Genomic DNA, 18,278 nt, shown 5'->3' with positions numbered 1-18,278 from the left:
TGTGGGTGTTTCACCTACCCCACCCACAATTTTGATGTTGTCGGGGCCGGGGCGTGAACCGGCGATCTTCGGATCACAAGCCCACCTCTCTAACCTCTGCGCCACCACTCCCCCATATGGCATGATGTCATGCACAAGGTTCAACCAAAAACAACAACTAAATTTTCAGTGTTTTTGGTTTGAATTTTTGTGCTTCTAACACAATTACTATTACATTGCGTTAGAAAACGGCAAATATTCCTCCCCTTTGTTTACGAATAAATTCAGCGATCAGCCATTAAAACTCTCCTGTTAAGAATTCAGAATATTTCAGCACAGCTCATCAAAATAAGATGTTAGCTCCAAACTTTGCTTTTACGTTCTCTACTGCCTGATTTCCTCTCCCAACATGACTCCGCTTCTGTCGACTCTCATCTTAGACGCCGTTTCTTTTTTAGAAGAGAAGAACTTTAATTTTTCTCTTTCGACCTGACGTCTCTGATTCCATCGTTCTCTGACTCTTATAATCCAGGGTTTGTCTGTAGTGTACTCATCAATGAATGTAATCACAGACGTTGAAAAATGTCATATTTTGACAGCTGCCATGGCTTTAAACCGTGGCCTGAATGGCGGTGGGTGATATGCATTCCTTCAAGAATTGCTCGGCTTTTAATGAACGTTTATGAAGCATTCACACTATTGTGATCCATTTTTCTTCTCTACATTTCTGGGCATCTTTCTCATTCCACAGCTTTTGTGCTATCTCAACAAATCATAAATCAAAGCTTTTTGAAATATTTAGCCTTTTCTGCCACTTTTTTCCTCATAGAAAATGAATTGAGCTCATTTTACATCCTTCAAATCTTTAGGTCTGTTTACAACCTTTTACTGCTCCTTTCACATTTTGTTCTGGTTCAGCTTCTTTCAGCTTCCTTGTGCAAATTTTAAAAAAAATTCTGCTACTTTCAGCTCCTTTCAGCTGTTTTTTAATTTGCTTTTTTCATCTGTTATGTGATCTTTTCAGATTCTTTTTGCTAACTACAACATTTTTGTGCTTCTTCTAATTTCAGCTTGTTATGCTCTGGCAATTTAAGCTTCTTTCTTTCTTTTCAGCTACTTTTCACCAATTTGTTGCTAATTTCAGCTTTTTGAGCTAATTTCCCAATTGTTGTGCTAATTTCTGCTTATTTAAACCTAATTTAGCAAATATGTGTTCTTTCTGCTTTCTTCTGCTAACTTAGGCTTGTTCTTCCATTTCAACTACATTTCAGCATGTGTTAAGCTAATTTCAGCTGTTTTTCAGCAAGTTCTTCAGCAATAAGCATTCACACTGCATTTTCGCAGGAAATGCCATTTCTCTAGTTCATATGCACCAAACTCAAGGCCCGGGGGCCAAATGTGGCCCTCGTTGACATCTTATCTGGCCCCTAAGATGATATGTGAAACATAAAATACTTCTATCTCTGGAATTTTTTTCAGTAATCTTTGAATATGACGTCAAAACAAAGCACAACAGAGAACATCAAATGAGACCAATTAAACTCTTGTTGAGGAACCTGTGACCAAGAAAAGATGTCGGCTATCTGATTTGAGTTAATGTAGTTTCTGAAATTGGACCTTGGTTTGAAAAAGTTTTTAATTTTGGCCCCCTTTTTGTAAGTGAGTTTGACACCCCTGCTCTAGTTTAACATGTTTTCACATTTAAAGTTTCTTTAAAGAGTTTAGCAAAGCAAACAAATTGTTATGTTTAGGTGTATAGACAAGAAAAAATGTTTAACAAATACAATAAAATTATAAAACAGAAAATGTAAAGTTATAAAAGACGACAGAAAATGCAGCAGATGGGTTTTATTGAATTGCAGAGAGCAGACGGGTGTAAAGATGAAGCTGGATCAGCGTGAGAAGACGGTCAGAAGTGTTGGACACTGAGGATGTTTAACGCTTTATGTCTTCATTTGAAAAACCTAAAAGTCATCAGAGGAACTCTAGTTAATCTCCTGGTGGACAGCTTCTTGCAGTCAGCCTTTCAGACAGTCTTAATTCAAAACCGTGGACGTAACACAAACATCAAAGTACAATATGTGTTCCCTCAGAATATGCTTAATGTTTTCATGATAGTTTAATTGATAATGCCGAGCTCCTCGGGCCGTGTTATCGAGTACTTTTCCCACAGAAAGTCACAATACGCTGCGACTCTCCATTACTCAGCGCCGAGATGTTCCAAAGCAGCAACAGAGGGAGAAGGAAGTTTTTGCTTTGCAGTTTATCCTCCTCGAGGCCAATTTGTTACAAATTTGTTGATGATGAAACAAGCAAAGACGTTGTGCGAATTGCCAAAGGTGAAATCATCCGACATGCTTGTTTCCACGGCTGCCCGTTTGCTGTGAAAGCTCTGAAGCAGGCGGCGCTCCAGCTCCTTTCACTGACCTCTGCTGTCATCAGTCACGGCTATTGACTCCCCAATAACGACTGTCTGTCAGGACGTCTCTGTCCCACAGAACGCCGTCCTGTCAGAGCTGATCGGAGCGCACATATTTGCTCTGCGGCGCTCTCGCCCGCCGCTACAGAGGATTATGGGAATATGAGTTTCCTGCCACATGAGGTGACAGAAGTTCAGGAGGAGCATGGCAGCGAGCAGCACCAATAAAGAATTTAAGATTGACTAGAAAAACCATAGCAACAAGCAGGCTCGGCCCTGAAGCGCAGCGTCTCCGTCCGAGTCAATACTTCTCTGTGCTTTTCTTCTGCCTCCTTTCGCTCGTCTCCTGCTCAGCTTTTCTGTCCTTGAAGGAGAACAGAGAGGGGCACCTTCCCCCCGGGGCCGCATCATTCACCGCCCATTGTCCCAAAGAAAGTAGAGCCAAACATAAAGGCGGCGGTCATTGCCATTCTCCACAGTCCCCCACCACGCTCAAAGCCACATTTCAATCTAAAACACCCGCTCCCCTCCCCGACGGCGGACAGGGACAGGGACGGGTCGGAGCGGGCCACCGTGGGATACCTCCAGGAGGCGGAGCTGCGTTTCGACCTCGGCAGCTCGCAGGATGTGGCGTATCAGAGGAAGGTGGAGAGGATTAGTTCAGCTGGAGGAGGAGGAAACCACACGCACGCTTCTGTCAAGAGTCAAATGATTCTGTCCTTACAACAAATACACCTAACGGAATGTGACTAAATGAAATAAATAAATACATAATAATGGAACGTATCAGTTAACTGTTCCATACCAGCTGCCAACATGAAAACTAACACCTGCCCCACGCTCATTTACATCAAAGAAAAAATAAAATCAAGACACACTAAAACAACTTCATGGCTGTTTTTAAAGGATATAAGTGTATTAATCTTGTAGTGATGTACATGAGGTACGTGTCACTTGTTGTATGACACAATATATGAATTATATATGCATACAATATTCACGAGTTCTTCATTTTTCTGACTGTAAATGCCGTGCATTGAATTTAACAGAAATGTGAACGAGAGACGTTATTTATCTTTGACCCATCAAATGAATGGAATCATTTATTTTCAAAATCAAAGTTTAACATCAAACATTTACATTAATTTGGCAAAATATGAAAATAATAACAGACAGTTTCACAGAAAATGAACTTCAAATCACTCGGCGGTGATTTGAGGACTTTGCTTAAGATATTTCTAAAATATCTGTACTGATTTATGAGAGAGAGGTGGGTTTTAGAGTGAAAGGAGATTATCTTACAGAGAACTGTGTGAGGGAAGTTTAATCTGTTTAACCAGAAATTGCACGCTTCGTCAGATCCTCAGCCCGTCCACGGTACACTTGAGTCGAAGAGGAAATCTTTACCTGGTTTGACGATGGATCAGCTCAGTAAGAGTCCTTCAGACTGTTTCAGCGCCTCCGTTCAGAACAGCTAGAAATCCTCGGAGAGTCGTGCGTGGTTAGTTCAAAACAGAATTATAATCCCAAAACGTCCCTGGTTCTTCATAACTCCAAACTCTTCATAACCGGCTGCACTCTCAATCTGCTCATTCTGTTGGACTATCGGACCTGTTGTCAGCTCTCATTCCAACATCTCTCAGAACTCTCATTCTCTTGGAATTCTGGAATTCTTAATTCTTCTCATTCTCCCAGACTCTTGGACTCTAACATGAACTGAGAAGTTGCCACATTTTATTTGGGTCGACTTCCTGTTCAATTTAGAGCTTTCTGATTCGTGGAAGGACCAGAAAGAGGAGTGGTTTCTGACGTAAGTTGTTTATCAACAGTCGAGGTCAGAGAATGAAACTTGTTTAACATACAGAAAAGATTATTGCAGAAGCAGCAGACTTTTTGGAGTCTCACACTTTGTAATCTTCTGAAAAAGTAAAACATGACATTTCTTCTTCAGTAAACATTTTAGTTGACCGAAGACCAACCTTTCACATACTTACGACAGTTTGCTCATTTCAGACAGGAAATCAAGAAAGGCATATTCAGGTGATTTCTGCTTTGAATGAGGAACAAAAATCATTACTTACTGTTTATGTAAAATAAAATTAGTCGTTCTTTTCAACCTGTAAAGCATTGAGTGAACTAACACAATTTGATTATCAAAACATTTGTAAGACAGCAATGATTATAAAGGATTGTCTTTTCTGCTTGATTAATTCAAGAAAGAAAGTTCATCAGATGGTTCAGACTTATTCAGATCAATGAAAATAACAGTCTCTGTCCATCTGGTATATTTGAGGTTATCTGGTTCACTACAGTCCCCCCTTTGGAAATCATCACCTGTCCATGGGGATGAATTCCAACCGTGAACTTAGACCTTCAAATGTCCTTGAGCTTGATGTAATCCAGCAAGGAAGTTCATCAGATGGTTCAGACTTATTCAGATCAATGAAAATAACAGTCTCTGTCCATCTGGTATATTTGAGGTTATCTGGTTCACTACAATCTAATGTATGACAATAAATACACTTAATATAAGTATGAAATATATACTTGACATTTTGGTTAAATTTGCTCCCAAGCAGCCAGATATCCTTATAATCATTTAAATAAGTCTTAATCAATAGTTCCTCTAGATTTCTGAGGATTGTTGATGGGTTTTCTTCAGGCGTTGTTTTGTTCTGCTCTGTACCTGCACATTTTCAGAGGAATGTAGCATTTGTTGGTTATTTGCTCACATATAGAAAAAGCTTTGGAACTGACGAGATAAAACTGTGCTTTGTTCTTCATATAAAAATATTGAGAAAACAGTAAATTTGACTCTAAGTTTGGCTTGTTGTAGCTGAAAGTATAAGCTAGGTAACTAGTATTTTAGCTGGTAACTTTGTTACAAGTAGCCTGTGACAAAGTCACCACTTTAATCCATAAAAACACCAAAGATAACGCAGTTTGACACAGAAAGGTTGTATACTAGTACCAACAAGGTGACTCCCAAAGAGCTAAAAGTTTTTCAAACATTTGTTTTTACGACTTTGGCTCTTTTCAACTCATTTTCTTTCTGTTTTCAGAAGAATGTATTGTTTGGCATTTGCTCCTATAGTGCATATTAAAGTTACTAACTACTTCTTGATAGCTAGTATTTTATATTATTTTATGTCACCTGTACAAATACACATTTTATTTCAATTATTTAGTTGAACGCATTAAAATCACTAAAGATAACTTAGTTTGAGGCATGAAGTAGAATTCTGGCACCAATAACGTGATTTCTAAAGAGCTACTATGAAAACAGCATCCATCAACAGCAGGACAGCCGTCTCTCAGGTCCTGATTCAGGTTCTGATTCAGGTCCTGATTCAGGTCTTCCATTAATTTTTTTGTCATTTCTTTTGAATATGACTCATCTACTGAAGATAGTTGATCAGGCCAGACTTCGTCTTTCACTCGTCCACTTTTCTCATTTTTTAAGCACACATTGCACAACATGTTCAAGGAAGGACTGGAAACGAGTAAAAAAGGCCGCCTGGGTTCAAAGAAAAACGTTGATGAACCTTCAGAAACTCTGAAGACCTGCAGATCTGCATCATTCTGAATTAGTTTAAGAAAGTCTGGCAGCTTGGAAGCAAATTATAAAACACTGAGGGATGACTCCAACGAATTATTAATCTTGTTTTATTGTGATTTTTTTCAGAATATAACTAACTGTTGCTTTTGAGTAATAACTGGCTAACCTAAATAAATAAAGGCTACATGAACACCTAAACTTCAGCATCAGCTTCATAGAGAGGTGTGTTCTTGATCAGAGCATCGTCTCGTAGAAGTCTTGAGTTATTTTTATCACAGGGGTAATTAAAAGCAACACGTTTGCACTGAAAGAGGCAGGTTAGAGAAACTACAAACACTGTTGTTCCACTAAATCTGGGCTCATTGTTCCCAAAGTGATTAATGAGACTATAAGAGAAACAGAGTCAACAAGTTTTCCTCCTGAACTCAGCCAGATTCCTCCTGTTCATCACTCGTGCTGAATCTTACTTGTTCTTGTCATCTTACTGAATAGAAAGTGCGCCCAGCAGGGGGGTTGCCTGGCAACATCTTTATGATGCAAAGTGACTTCCTCAGTAGAAAAATGTGTAACTTATGGCCCGTAATGTGTTAAGGCCTACGCACACAGACAACAGCTCCATACGTTCCTGCACTGATTGAGCTGTTCTCATATTCTGACAGAGTCAAACATATTTAGAACAACCGAGCACGTCTGGACGAACAATGGCGTTCCACCCTGTGGGTTTCATTCATGTCTGTCCCTCTGTCAGCGTCTAGTTGGCTCTCCTCCAGATCATCGGCTCGTTGGCAGCGAGTCTTTAGTCCTATAGAGCAGCAGCCTGAAGAAGGCGAAACAAGAAGCTAAAAGTGCACAGTCGGCTGTCTGCAGCCAGTTTACGCCCACCAGAGATGGTCTGAATATCTTAGACCACCAAGAGTGACAGCTGCCAGTTATCTCTGCCTCTGTGACAACTACAGTCTGCTGACGGCAAATGATGCAAATCATCAGTAGCTATGAGACAAAGAAAGCAGCTGTGAATAGATGCTGAGAATTATTTTCAGTTTTTCTATCTCCTTAATTGCCTTTCATTAGTTTGATAGTTTCAGCGTTTTCCAGCTCTTGATTACATAAATAGCATGTTTACATCAAGAAATAATCAATTATGTTTTTTCCTTCTCTACAACTTGCAATTAAAACCAGAGGAATCACATTTCCTGCAAAAAAAAAAAATGCAGTGTGAACGCTCACTGCTGAAGAACTTGCTGAAAAACAGCTGAAATTAGCTAAAACATGCTGAAATGTAGATGAAATGGAAGAACAAGCCTAAATTAGCAGAACAAAGAACAAATTTGCTGAATTAGGTTTAAATAAGCATAAATGAGGAAATTAGCTTTAAAAAGCTGAAATAAGCAACAAAAAAGCTGAAAAGTAGCTGAAAAAGCAGAAAGAATCACAGACTACTAGAAGAAAGTGAAGAGATTAAATGAGCTTTAAAAATGTGGAAATAGCTGAAAAAGCTAAACATAGCATAAAACAACTAAATAGGAGCTGAAACAGCAGATAAAGCTGAAAACTCTAATAAAGCTGAAAGTAGAAGAAAAAAATCTGAACATACCATGCTGAAATTAGCATAAAGAAGTTAATTAGGCTGAAAGTAACAGACATTACCCTGAAAAACTTGAATATATCTGAAATTAGCTAAAAATACTAAAAGGTAGCTGAAAATGTAGAACAGGCTTAAATTAGCAGAAGAAAGCAGAAAGAGCATGTTTGTCCAATTAGGCTGAAAGAAACAGAAATTATCTGAAAAAAGCTGAAATTAGCACACACACAAAAAAAAAGAGCTGAAAAGCAGCTAAAAAGAAGCTTAATTTACCAGAAGGAAGTGGAGAGAGCACATTTATGCTGAATTAGGCTGAAAAAAAGTTGAAATGGGTGAAAAAAAATGTGGAATTTGCCCAAAAAAAGCTACAATTAGCATAAAACAGCTAAATGGTAGCTGAAATAGCAGAAAAAGCTGAAACACATAAATATGCTGAAAGGATCATAACAAGCTGAAATTAGCAGATAGAAGTTAGAAGAAACGGGCAGCACGGTGGCGCAACTGGTAGAGCTGCTGCCTCTCAGCGAGCAGGTCCCTGGTTCAAACCCCGGTCCAGGGGCCTTTCTGGGTGGAGTTTGCATGTTCTCTCCGTGCATGCGTGGGTTTTCTCCGGGTGCTCCGGTTTCCTCCCACAGACCAAAAACATGCATGTTAGGCTGATTGGTAACTCTAAATTGTCCCTAGGTGTGAGTGAGAGAGTGAATGGTTGTTTGTCTCGTTTGTCTCTATGTGGCCCTGTGATGGACTTGCGACCCGTCCAGGGTGTACCCCGCCCCTCGCACAGTGATTGCTGGACATGGGCACCAGCGACCCCCGTGACCCAAAATGGAATAAACGGGTAAAAGAAAATGGATGGATGGATGGAAGTTAGAAGAAACACAAAAATGTTGTAGTTAGCAGAAAGAATCAGAAAGCAGCACAAAACAGCTGAAAAAACAGCTGAAAGAAGCAGAATTTTTTTTTTATTTGCACAAGGAAGCTGAAAGAAGCTGAACCAGAACAAAATGGGAAAGAGGCAGTAAAAGGTTGTAAACAGATCTAAAGATTTGAAGGAAGTAAAATGAGCTCAGTTAATTTTCTATGAGAAAAAAAATGGCAGAAAAGGCTAAATACAGTAGTCCCTTGCTACGTCGCTGCATATACAGTATATAATACTGCATGAATCTCTGGGTGGATTTGAATGAAACTCACAGAAAATAATCCCTGGATGTAAATCTACAACTGATTAACTTCTGGAGTCAACCTGATTCAACATGGCTGATACAGATAACAGACATTAGCAATAGCTCAGTCAATTTTACAAAGACTGGGCTAAGATTTGATGTGGTATGAAGGGAGTCACCCCCTGCCCACGCTTTGAGCGCAGACAAATCGGGCAAGACTTTTGTTTTAAACTTTAGCGGCAAGTCGGAGGGCGAGACGCATTTCTTTAAGGCTTCGAAGCCTCGACACAGAAGGACACATCCCTTCTGTAAAGAAAACCCAACCTATTTTTCATTCATCGTCATGGTCGGTGGGAGGTTTAGATCCAGTTGAATACAGGATCTCAAACACAAACTGGTTTGTTTACAAAAACAAGACAGCCAAGAACTTACAAAAAACTCACGGAGGCAGAGAGAACAACACAAAGGGTACAGCATTTCGGAGTTACAGTGAAAACTCGTCCAGGTGAGAAGCTCATTAAAAACAGTTAACGATGCACGACGCAGACGAGGCACTGAGAATATAAGGACAACACTAATGGACATAATCACAAACACCTGACAGGAAGACAACAGGTGAGTGTGGGCGGGGCCAGAGCTGAACTGAGTTTCAGGGCTGAACAGAATGGTGAGGCATGAACACAGGCACACAAAACTAAAACACACAAAACTAAAGACAAGAGACTAATCATACAAACGTATACAGGTAAACAACAACAAACACAGATGCTAATGTAACTTCAGAGTTCCTATCAAATCATATTGATCAGCTGTTCATTCACTCCTAATCATTACATTTATTCAACTACTTAGAAGAAAGTTAAAAAAAATTATATTTCTTAAAATGCTATAATAAAAACATCTCGAGCGAAGCAGTTAGTTTGCACTCACCTTGTTGTAGTAATGAACCTCCACCACGTGCCACTGACCGTCACTGACGCCCCCCAGGACAAACGGTGAAACCGTGGTCTTAGTTTCTCCTGGAGGACAAATTATTGGTGGATGATTGTGAACCGTTCGGGGTGTAGACGGTAGGAAGTTTTTAAAAATAAAAACACTCATTGTGTAGTGTTGTACCTGCAGAGAAGGTGAGCTGAACCTGTTCATTGATGATTTCCAAGGCGATGAAGTCGTGTTTCTCGTTGAAGCGACCGTTATAGAGCAACAAACCATCAGGCTCTTTGGTGGCAAAACTGAAAATAAATAAATAAATGAAACATTTACACATGAATAAAAATAAAATCCACATATGTTTTTTCCCCTTTTTTTTATCAGTTTCTTGTTTATACCAAATCAAGCTCAAATGTCGTATTAAAATGTTAATAATTTTTTTTTTAAAGTGCATATTTGCAAGTCATTAATTCATAACAAGGTAAATGTACTAAATTAGATGTTGAAATTGAGTTTTTTGTTTTGCATCTTTACAAATATGATCAAATGTTTATGATATATACAGGAAAATATGTTACTATAATAACAAATAATGACATCAAATATAAAATAATGATACTGGAAAAAAAATAGATGTTTCTGTCTCAACAAATACAGTTTTATTTTGAATTTTTCTCTAGTACCGTTTAAGCCCTAATCAATTTAATTTATTTAGGTTTTTTACATTTCTAAAATAACTGAATTGGTACATAATATACATTATTTAATTAACAGAATATTAGACAAGTCTAATAACAAATCCCAACTAAGTCCTACAAATAAAATCACAATAGTTTTACTCTTGCAGCTTGAACTGTCTTTTAGAGGTGGATCCGTTAATTGGACAATTTTTACAACTTTAAAAATAATAATATTAATAAAACTTGTCGGTCGGCCAGCAGACAATATTCTTTTTTTAGGCAAGCGTATTCTTCTATATAAGATACATCTTTTTACGTGTCCAAGTTTTCCTAATTGTTGTTAAAACAACTTTATTTTTTAAGTTAAGCAATTATGTTACATTTATGTTAAATGTAAAATACATAATGGCTAAAAATAAAACAAATCAGTCTTGTAGATCGGCCTTGAACTGCTCTGATGTGAAAAAATTAACTTGGGTCTTAAAGAAACCACATTAGTCGACCTCTGCCGGCTTCTTCTTCATCAGGATGAACACGAATTCTGTAGTTTGGATCTCGTCCTGTTGCTGCGTGATGGTAAATAAGAAAAACCTTCCTACTGTACATAAACACAGTTTTATTTGAGATGCAAACACCTGCTGCTGCTGGAATAATTAAAATATTATACATTTGTTGTGGGGACCAAAAATAGAACGAGTCCAGATGTTAATAAATCTGAATATTGCAGCCATGCGAGAGAAAAGAAAAAGAGCAGAGGTTTGGTTTGACCTATTTAACAACATCTGTACCATTTCCTCACATTCACCTTTCTGGAGCAGACCTGTCAACACCGTAACTAATCATTATCATTAGGAAGAGCCCAAGGTGTCAAAAAGCTCCATGTTAATGAAAGATCACGAAACAGATAACGATGTTTTTCACAAACATACGTCAGGAAGAGTAAATAACGTTCAGGTTGTTGCGTGGAAAGGTGGAGAGCCACAATAAATGACACATATGAAAACGGGGGCAGTGAGACCATTCAGAATAATGGGCTCAAAACATTCCCACTCATAGAAACGAGCGCCTACAGCCGCTCCAACCTCAGCATCTGGAGCAATAATTCCCATTTCAGCTCGTTGAAACGCTCCAAGTTCAAAGTGCAGAAGCAGAACGTTGTTTCTCTGCTTCTTTCAAAGCGAGCGCTGCACTTTACCTGTCAGCTGTGGCTGCTGTGAAACTGACTCAAGGATGTTTGGAAGGAGTTTCTGTAAAATAAACACAATCTACCAGATTTATTCACTCGACGGTGAGCCTCCTGAGCACATCGGTGAAACGACGGATGTGCGTGACTTCCTTGAATCTGTATTTTCTGGTCAGTTACTCGACAAAAACGCAGCTTCGTCCGACGAGTGAGTTAATTTCTCTTTCAGAGAGGTCACTTCTCTGCTCTAATGGCCCCGCGTGGATAGATCCGTGATGCCACGAAGCATGAGCAGCTGAGTCCTCCTGCATCTCGCTCACTCCTCGGGCTTTCAGGGGACATTGTTAGCGCTGCGTTCTCGGAGTGAAGAGCAGCCAGAGGGCACGGCGACGCTGACCTGCTTACTGAGATAAAAACCATCGCCCTGACCTCGGAGCACAGAGGATGCTGATGCTCCGGCAGACTACAAAGGTGGAGAAATGCAGCAAAAAGTCCAGAAAGATGAGAAGAATAATCATGTGGAGCCTCTTCCACCGCTCTTCATCCTTTGACGTATCGATTTAAAAGGATGCCCCCCCGAGCCCTCTGAACTATGAGGGTAATCAGCCAGAACTAAATGGTGACTTTACTGGCATCACTGCATGTCGCATTAGGCAGCCATCAGTAAAAATAACAACCAGTTTGCCCTTATGTGAGGAACCATGTCACGCTATGCTAACAAGTGCAGAGGATGTGGGCGGTGGGGTGGAAGGGTCCTTTGTGAGGGAGAGATGACACAGATTTACTCCTCGTCAGGTAAAATCCTCCCAGTCAGCTGCTGGAAACCGAGACAGATGAGCCAGACGTACGTAACTTTTATAAATGTTTTTCTCTTTAATTTAAACTAATTTATCCCAGAAACTGAGTGGAGCAGCTCTGAAGCACGGACCAATGGGGCGCCATTTGTAAAGTTGCACAGTCAAAAATTACCATCAATATTTTTGGTTTATCTTTCATAAGTTTTTTTTTTTTCAAAGTCATATTTTCACCATGTCATTCATGCATTTATTAATGCCATAGCTCCAAACTAAATATTTAATATACAAGTTAAATATTTAATGTCTAAGCTAAACATTTAATTCCTAAACTAAATATTTAATTTGATAACTAAATATTTATCTCAAACCTAAATATTTATTTTCCAAACTAAACATTTAATTCCCCAAATAAATATTTAATCTGCCAACTAAATATTTAGCTCGGACCAAAATATTTAACTTGCTAGCTAAATATTTAGCTAAATATTTAACTTGAAAGTTAAATATTTAGGTCCAAGCTAAATATTCAGTTAGCAAATTAAATATTTATTTTACAAATTTACTGTTTAGCTGGGAAAATAAAAATTTATGTCCGAGATAAATATTTAGCTAGGAAATTCAATATTTAGTTTAGGAGTGAAACACTTAGCTTAGAAATTAAATGTTTAGCTTGGACAATAAATATATAGTTTGGAAATTAAATGTTTAGGTTTGAAAATAAATATTTAGCTTTGAAATTAAATATTTAATTTACACTTAAATATGTAGTTTACTAACTAAATATTTAACTTGGAAGTTAAGTATTTAGTTTGTAAACTAAATATTTAGCTTGTAAATTAAATGTTTAGTTTGGAACTACGACATTTATAAATGTATGAATAATATGGTGAAAATATGACTTTTGAAATAAAAAAAAATTCTTATGAAATGCTAAATAAACCAAAATATTGTTGTTAATTTTTGACTGTGTAACTTTACAAACAACATCCCATACAGGCCCTCACCCAAACAAGACTTCAGGATGTCACTGCTGCCAAAGAAGTGCCTGAATACTTTTAGATAAGGGATTTTTTTAAAGTCGTTAATATAACAAAACATTCGCTGTCCATGGTTTGGGACTGTAGCTAATTTTATATTTAAGAAAACAAAATGTTTATCAACCTAACCTATCTGTTTGAAAAGATCCCAGATAAACTTTACCTGAAGGGTTAAAAAAACAAAAGGTCAAAAAAGTCACTGTTTAAATTTTATTATGAACAGAAAACTGTACTTTCATTGGTTTCCCTATCCCTCTGAGTGGACATCTTCCACATCCAGACTTGTTTGTTATCCCAGACCCTGTTCCAGAGAGAAACTGGATCGGTGCGGGTCAGGTAACAGAACCTCTGAGGTTAAGCTTGCTGCCAGAATCGGCACCTTTAACTTCACAGCTTCTCCAAGCCGCCGCTGAAATGTAGTCAGCTTTCAGAACGGGTCTGAGCAGTTCTTCTTCAAAAAGGGACCGTCACCTGATCCTCACTTAAAGAAGAGCTGAGACTCTTAAGCTCAATGAGGCCTTTTATTTCAGTGTGAGAGTCCGCCGCTGCAGAGCACAGAACCACCAGTTCCACTCTGAGGGCGGAAACTCGTTGTTTGGTTGTTGTGATTTTAAACGCAGAGGACAGAAAAAAAAAAAAATTGAATGACTTGGAAATAATTTCATACATAACATTTCTACCACAACAAGTTGAAGTGCTGATCTGCTGCTGATCTCGCGCCTTTATGCTGCTGTTTTCATACATCTACTCACTACAGACTCATGTTCGGGCTGCTGTTTAATATACCATATTATTTTACATTATTAGTGTCCAGCATATATCTTAGTGTGTAACTTAGATCTTTTTATACTGTTTCTTTTTATATTTTGTATTTTTTTATATTTTTGGCTGTAACTGGGACCTTGAGTACACAATTTCGTTCCACCTCATGTACCACATGGAATGAGAATGACAATAAAGAAACTTGAACACAGGATTATTTTGTTAAACAGTATTTTTTTTTTTGGGGGGGGGGGGGTAAAATCACAGAGGGTCAAATTAATAATCCTTCTCTACAAATGTCACATTTTAAACTAACAAAGTATATAAATGAATGTACGCTTATTGCAAAATATACCAATTCTTCTAAGAGGATGACACTATAGCGAGCTTTGAAGGAGTACATACCGCCCGCCACCTTGCATGTGTTTAACAAGGAGCTTGTGTGTTTTGAGGATGACTCTCAGCTACTACCACACTAAGTTTTAGCACAATGGCTGTATTACTGATTGGTATAGATATCTTTGTGTTTCTGAAGCTCAGTTAGGTGTGGTGGCCATGTTGAATCAGGTTGACTTCTTTTCTGAGAGTTTAATTTAAATCAGTCCAATGGTTTATGAGATATTTTGCTAACAGGCAGACAAACACACAAACACAGACAAATGTATTGTTTGCTACCGTTCATGGTGGACGGGGACAAGGACATCTTTTCCTTCAGAGTTATAGCAGCAGAACAATTAGGGCAACACTAGACCACTAGAAGCACTGGACTGAAATTACCGGAGAGAATGACTCCGGTAATGATGTGACACAGCTTCTGTCATCTTCATCCTGTTGAGGAAGACTGAGCTGAAATAGGCCAAACTCTGACTCACAGCTCTGAGTGACACAGTGACTGTAATAAAACCTGACTTTATGAGATTAACATCCTTGTTATGAAAACCTCTCCACAAACACAACTCCTTCAGCTCCCTTTCTCCACAACACTGACTTCATTCGCTCCCTATGTGTGAAATAAACATCGAACGCTTCATCTGCTGAAGAACCGAGGCTTCAGTTTGACTCTGGATGGGCTGTCAGCGATCCTAAACACCAGGAAGGTTAAAAAAATGTGAAGGTGAGAGCAAGCTGAGGGGATGTGTGGGTAGATGGGAGTGAGAATCAGATCGCTCAAACTCCACAGAGGAGGAGGAGGAGGTGGTGAAGGAGGAGGTGGGGGTGCTTACGTGAGCGAAAGGGTGAAGTGGAAACGCTGGCGCAGACCCTTGAAGGTCAGGAAGGAGTGTGGGGGGAAGTTGCGAGTGGTCATCTCACAGTAGGGCTTCTCATAGCCGCCTGGCGGACACTCGCACTTGAAGCCGCCGACCAGCAGGTTGACACAGGTGCCGCCATTCCTGCAGACTCCTGGAGTGCAGCGGCCCGAGCGGGACGACAGCTCGCAGCGCTCTCCTGGAGAAAAAAGCAGACGGACAGGAGATTGGTCAGGAACGAGGATTTATATTGTTCATGACAAGCAGCATCTCCACAACCAAACCACCTGGGACTTCACACGGATACACGGCATTTATTTCTGTTACTGCAGCTGAGTTCTGTGAGCGGTCAGAGTAGTGTAACCAGAGTGTAACCCTGTACCCTGTTTATAAGAAAAATCCCTCCAAACGAGAAAAAGTGATTCAAATCAGAAATTAACATTCTCTGTAAAATGCAGTGAGAATGCTGAGAGATGAATGATTGGATAAATTTGCTGAAGAAGCTACAACTGAGTAGTTAAAGATGCAGAACATTAGTTTTTTGTGGGGTTCAGCAGGGCTCGATTCTTGGACCCCTTCTGTTTTCACTGTATCTGCTCCCTTTGGGGTCTATCCTGAGGAAACACGGTCTTTTGTTTCAGTGTTATGTTGATGATTGTCAGATTTATCTGCCCTTAAAACCCAGTAGTTCATGTACAATTCACCCTCTGTTACAATGTCTTGATGACATTAAGGTATGGATGGCTTCAAACTTTTTAAGTTTCAACAATCAGAAAACTGAAGTCCTTGTGTTTAGCCCTAGCTCTACTGCTGTCTCTGTTCCTGTTAACCTTGACTCTCTTGAGCAGTCTGTTACAAATCTTGGGATGGTTTTAGACTCTAACTTAAAGTTTAATAAACAGATTAACCCTGTTCTACAACAAAGCTTCTTCCAGTTAAGGCAGATACTGTACTTAAGCTTAAGTCAGTGTTGACCAGATCAGACCTTAAAAAAATAAGTCTATGCCTTCATTACAACCTGACTACATTACTGTAAGGCGATTTTTGTTGGGGTCAGTCAGACTCAAGCCCCCAGTATACTCCTGCGTATGTCCATAAGCAGAGGTACGCACGTACGTACGCGGAGGTACGAGCGTACCCCCCAGGGCATGTCCGTGCAAAGCTCAATTTTTACGACCGCATACGCGGTGTCACACAATAAACTGCCCAGTGACAGACTGTTTTGTATGCGACACCCAGTATATTAAATTCCCCTTCTTCATCCCTGATCTGGCCTTTTCTTTTCTTTTTTTTCCAAGAGGCAAGTGATCTCTTCCTCCTCCGTTGATGCCATGACTGAAATGGTGAGAAATGAATGAATTTGTCACGAGCGAATTACAAACCGGATTCCAAAAAAGTTGGGACACTAAACAAATTGTGAATAAAAACTGAATGCAATGATGTGGAGATGGCAAATGTCAATATTTTATTCGTAATATAACATAGATGACAGACCAAAAGTTTAATCTGAGTAAATGTAACATTTTAAAGGAAAAATATGTTGATTCAAAATTTCACAGTGTCAACAAATGCCAAAAAAGTTGGGACAAGTAGCAATAAGTGGCTGGAGAAAGGAAATTGAGCATATAACGAACAGCTGGAAGACCAATTAACATTAATTTGGTCAATTGACAACATGATTGGGTATAAAAAGAGCTTCTCAGAGTGTCAGTGTCTCTCAGAAGCCAAGATGGTAAGAGGATCACCAATTCCACCATTGTTGCGCAGAAAGATAGTGCAGCAATACCAGAATGGTGTTACCCAGCATAAAATAGCAAAGACTTTTAAGTTAACATCATCAACCGTGCATAACATCATCAAAAGATTCAGAGAATCTGGAACAATCGCTGTGCGTAAGGGTCAAGGCCGTAAAACTCTACTGGATGCTCGTGATCTCTGGGCCCTTAAACGTCACTGCACCTCAAACAGGAATGACACTGTCAAGGAAATAACAGAATGGGCTCAGGAATACTTCCAGAAAGCATTGTCAGTGAACACAATCCACCGTGCCATCTGCCGTTGGCAGCTGAAACTCTACAGTGCAAAGAGGAAGCCATTTCTAAGCAAGCTCAGACGTTTGCACTGGGCCAGGGGTCATTTAAAATGGAGTGTGGCAAAATGGAAGACTGTTCTGTGGTCAGATGAGTCATGATTTGAAGTTCTTTATAGAACACTGGGATGCCATGTCATCCGGACCAGAGAGGACAAGGATAGCCCAAGTTGTTATCAACGCTCCATTCAGAAGCCTGCATCACTGATGGTATGGGGTTGCATGAGCGCTTGTGGCATGGGCAGCTTGCATGTCTGGAAAGGCACCATTAATGCAGAGAACTATGTTCAGGTTCTAGAACAACATATGCTCCCATCTAGACGTCATCTCTTTCAGGGAAGACCCTGCATTTTTCAACACGATAATGCCAGACCACATTCTGCAGCAATCACAACATCATGGCTACGTAGGAGAAGGATCCGGGTACTGAAATGGCCAGCCTGCAGTCCAGATCTTTCACCTATAGAGAACATTTGGCGCATCATAAAGAGGAAGGTGCGACAAAGAAGGCCCAAGACGATTGAACAGTTAGAGGCCTGTATTAGACATGAATGGGAGAGCATTCCTATTTCTAAACTTGAGAAACTGGTCTCCTCTGTCCCCAGACGTCTGTTGAGTGTTGTAAGAAGAAGGGGGGATGCCACACAGTGGTAAAAATGGACTTGTCCCAACTTTTTTGGGATTTGTTGACGCCATGAAATTTGGAAACAACAGATTTTTCCCTTAAAATGATACATTCTCTCAGTTTAAACTTTTGATCTGTGATTTGTGTTCTATTCTGAATAAAATATTAGATGTTGGCACCTCCACATCATTGCATTCAGTTTTTATTCACAATTTGTTTAGTGTCC

The 18,278-nt window shown here is 39.4% G+C and overlaps 1 protein-coding gene across 1 annotated transcript in view; it reads right to left on the bottom strand.

Moving 5' to 3' along the window:
- The window catches only part of celsr2 (cadherin, EGF LAG seven-pass G-type receptor 2), a 91,892-nt gene that overhangs the window by 26,786 nt on the left and 46,828 nt on the right, over positions 1-18,278 (bottom strand). Inside the window, exons 3-5 of the mRNA XM_037679860.1 lie at positions 15,315-15,537; positions 9,819-9,934; positions 9,633-9,721 (exon numbers count right to left, since the gene is read on the bottom strand). Of these exons, the coding sequence (XP_037535788.1) occupies positions 9,633-9,721; positions 9,819-9,934; positions 15,315-15,537 (428 nt within the window). The remainder of the gene's footprint in view (positions 1-9,632; positions 9,722-9,818; positions 9,935-15,314; positions 15,538-18,278) is intronic.

This window comes from Nematolebias whitei, chromosome 7 (assembly GCF_014905685.2).
Source record: "Nematolebias whitei isolate Nwh7 chromosome 7, NemWhi1, whole genome shotgun sequence".
NCBI classification, from domain to species: Eukaryota; Metazoa; Chordata; class Actinopteri; order Cyprinodontiformes; family Rivulidae; genus Nematolebias; species Nematolebias whitei.
Note: the sequence above shows the minus strand (reverse complement) of the source record. Positions and strands in the feature narration are given on the sequence as shown.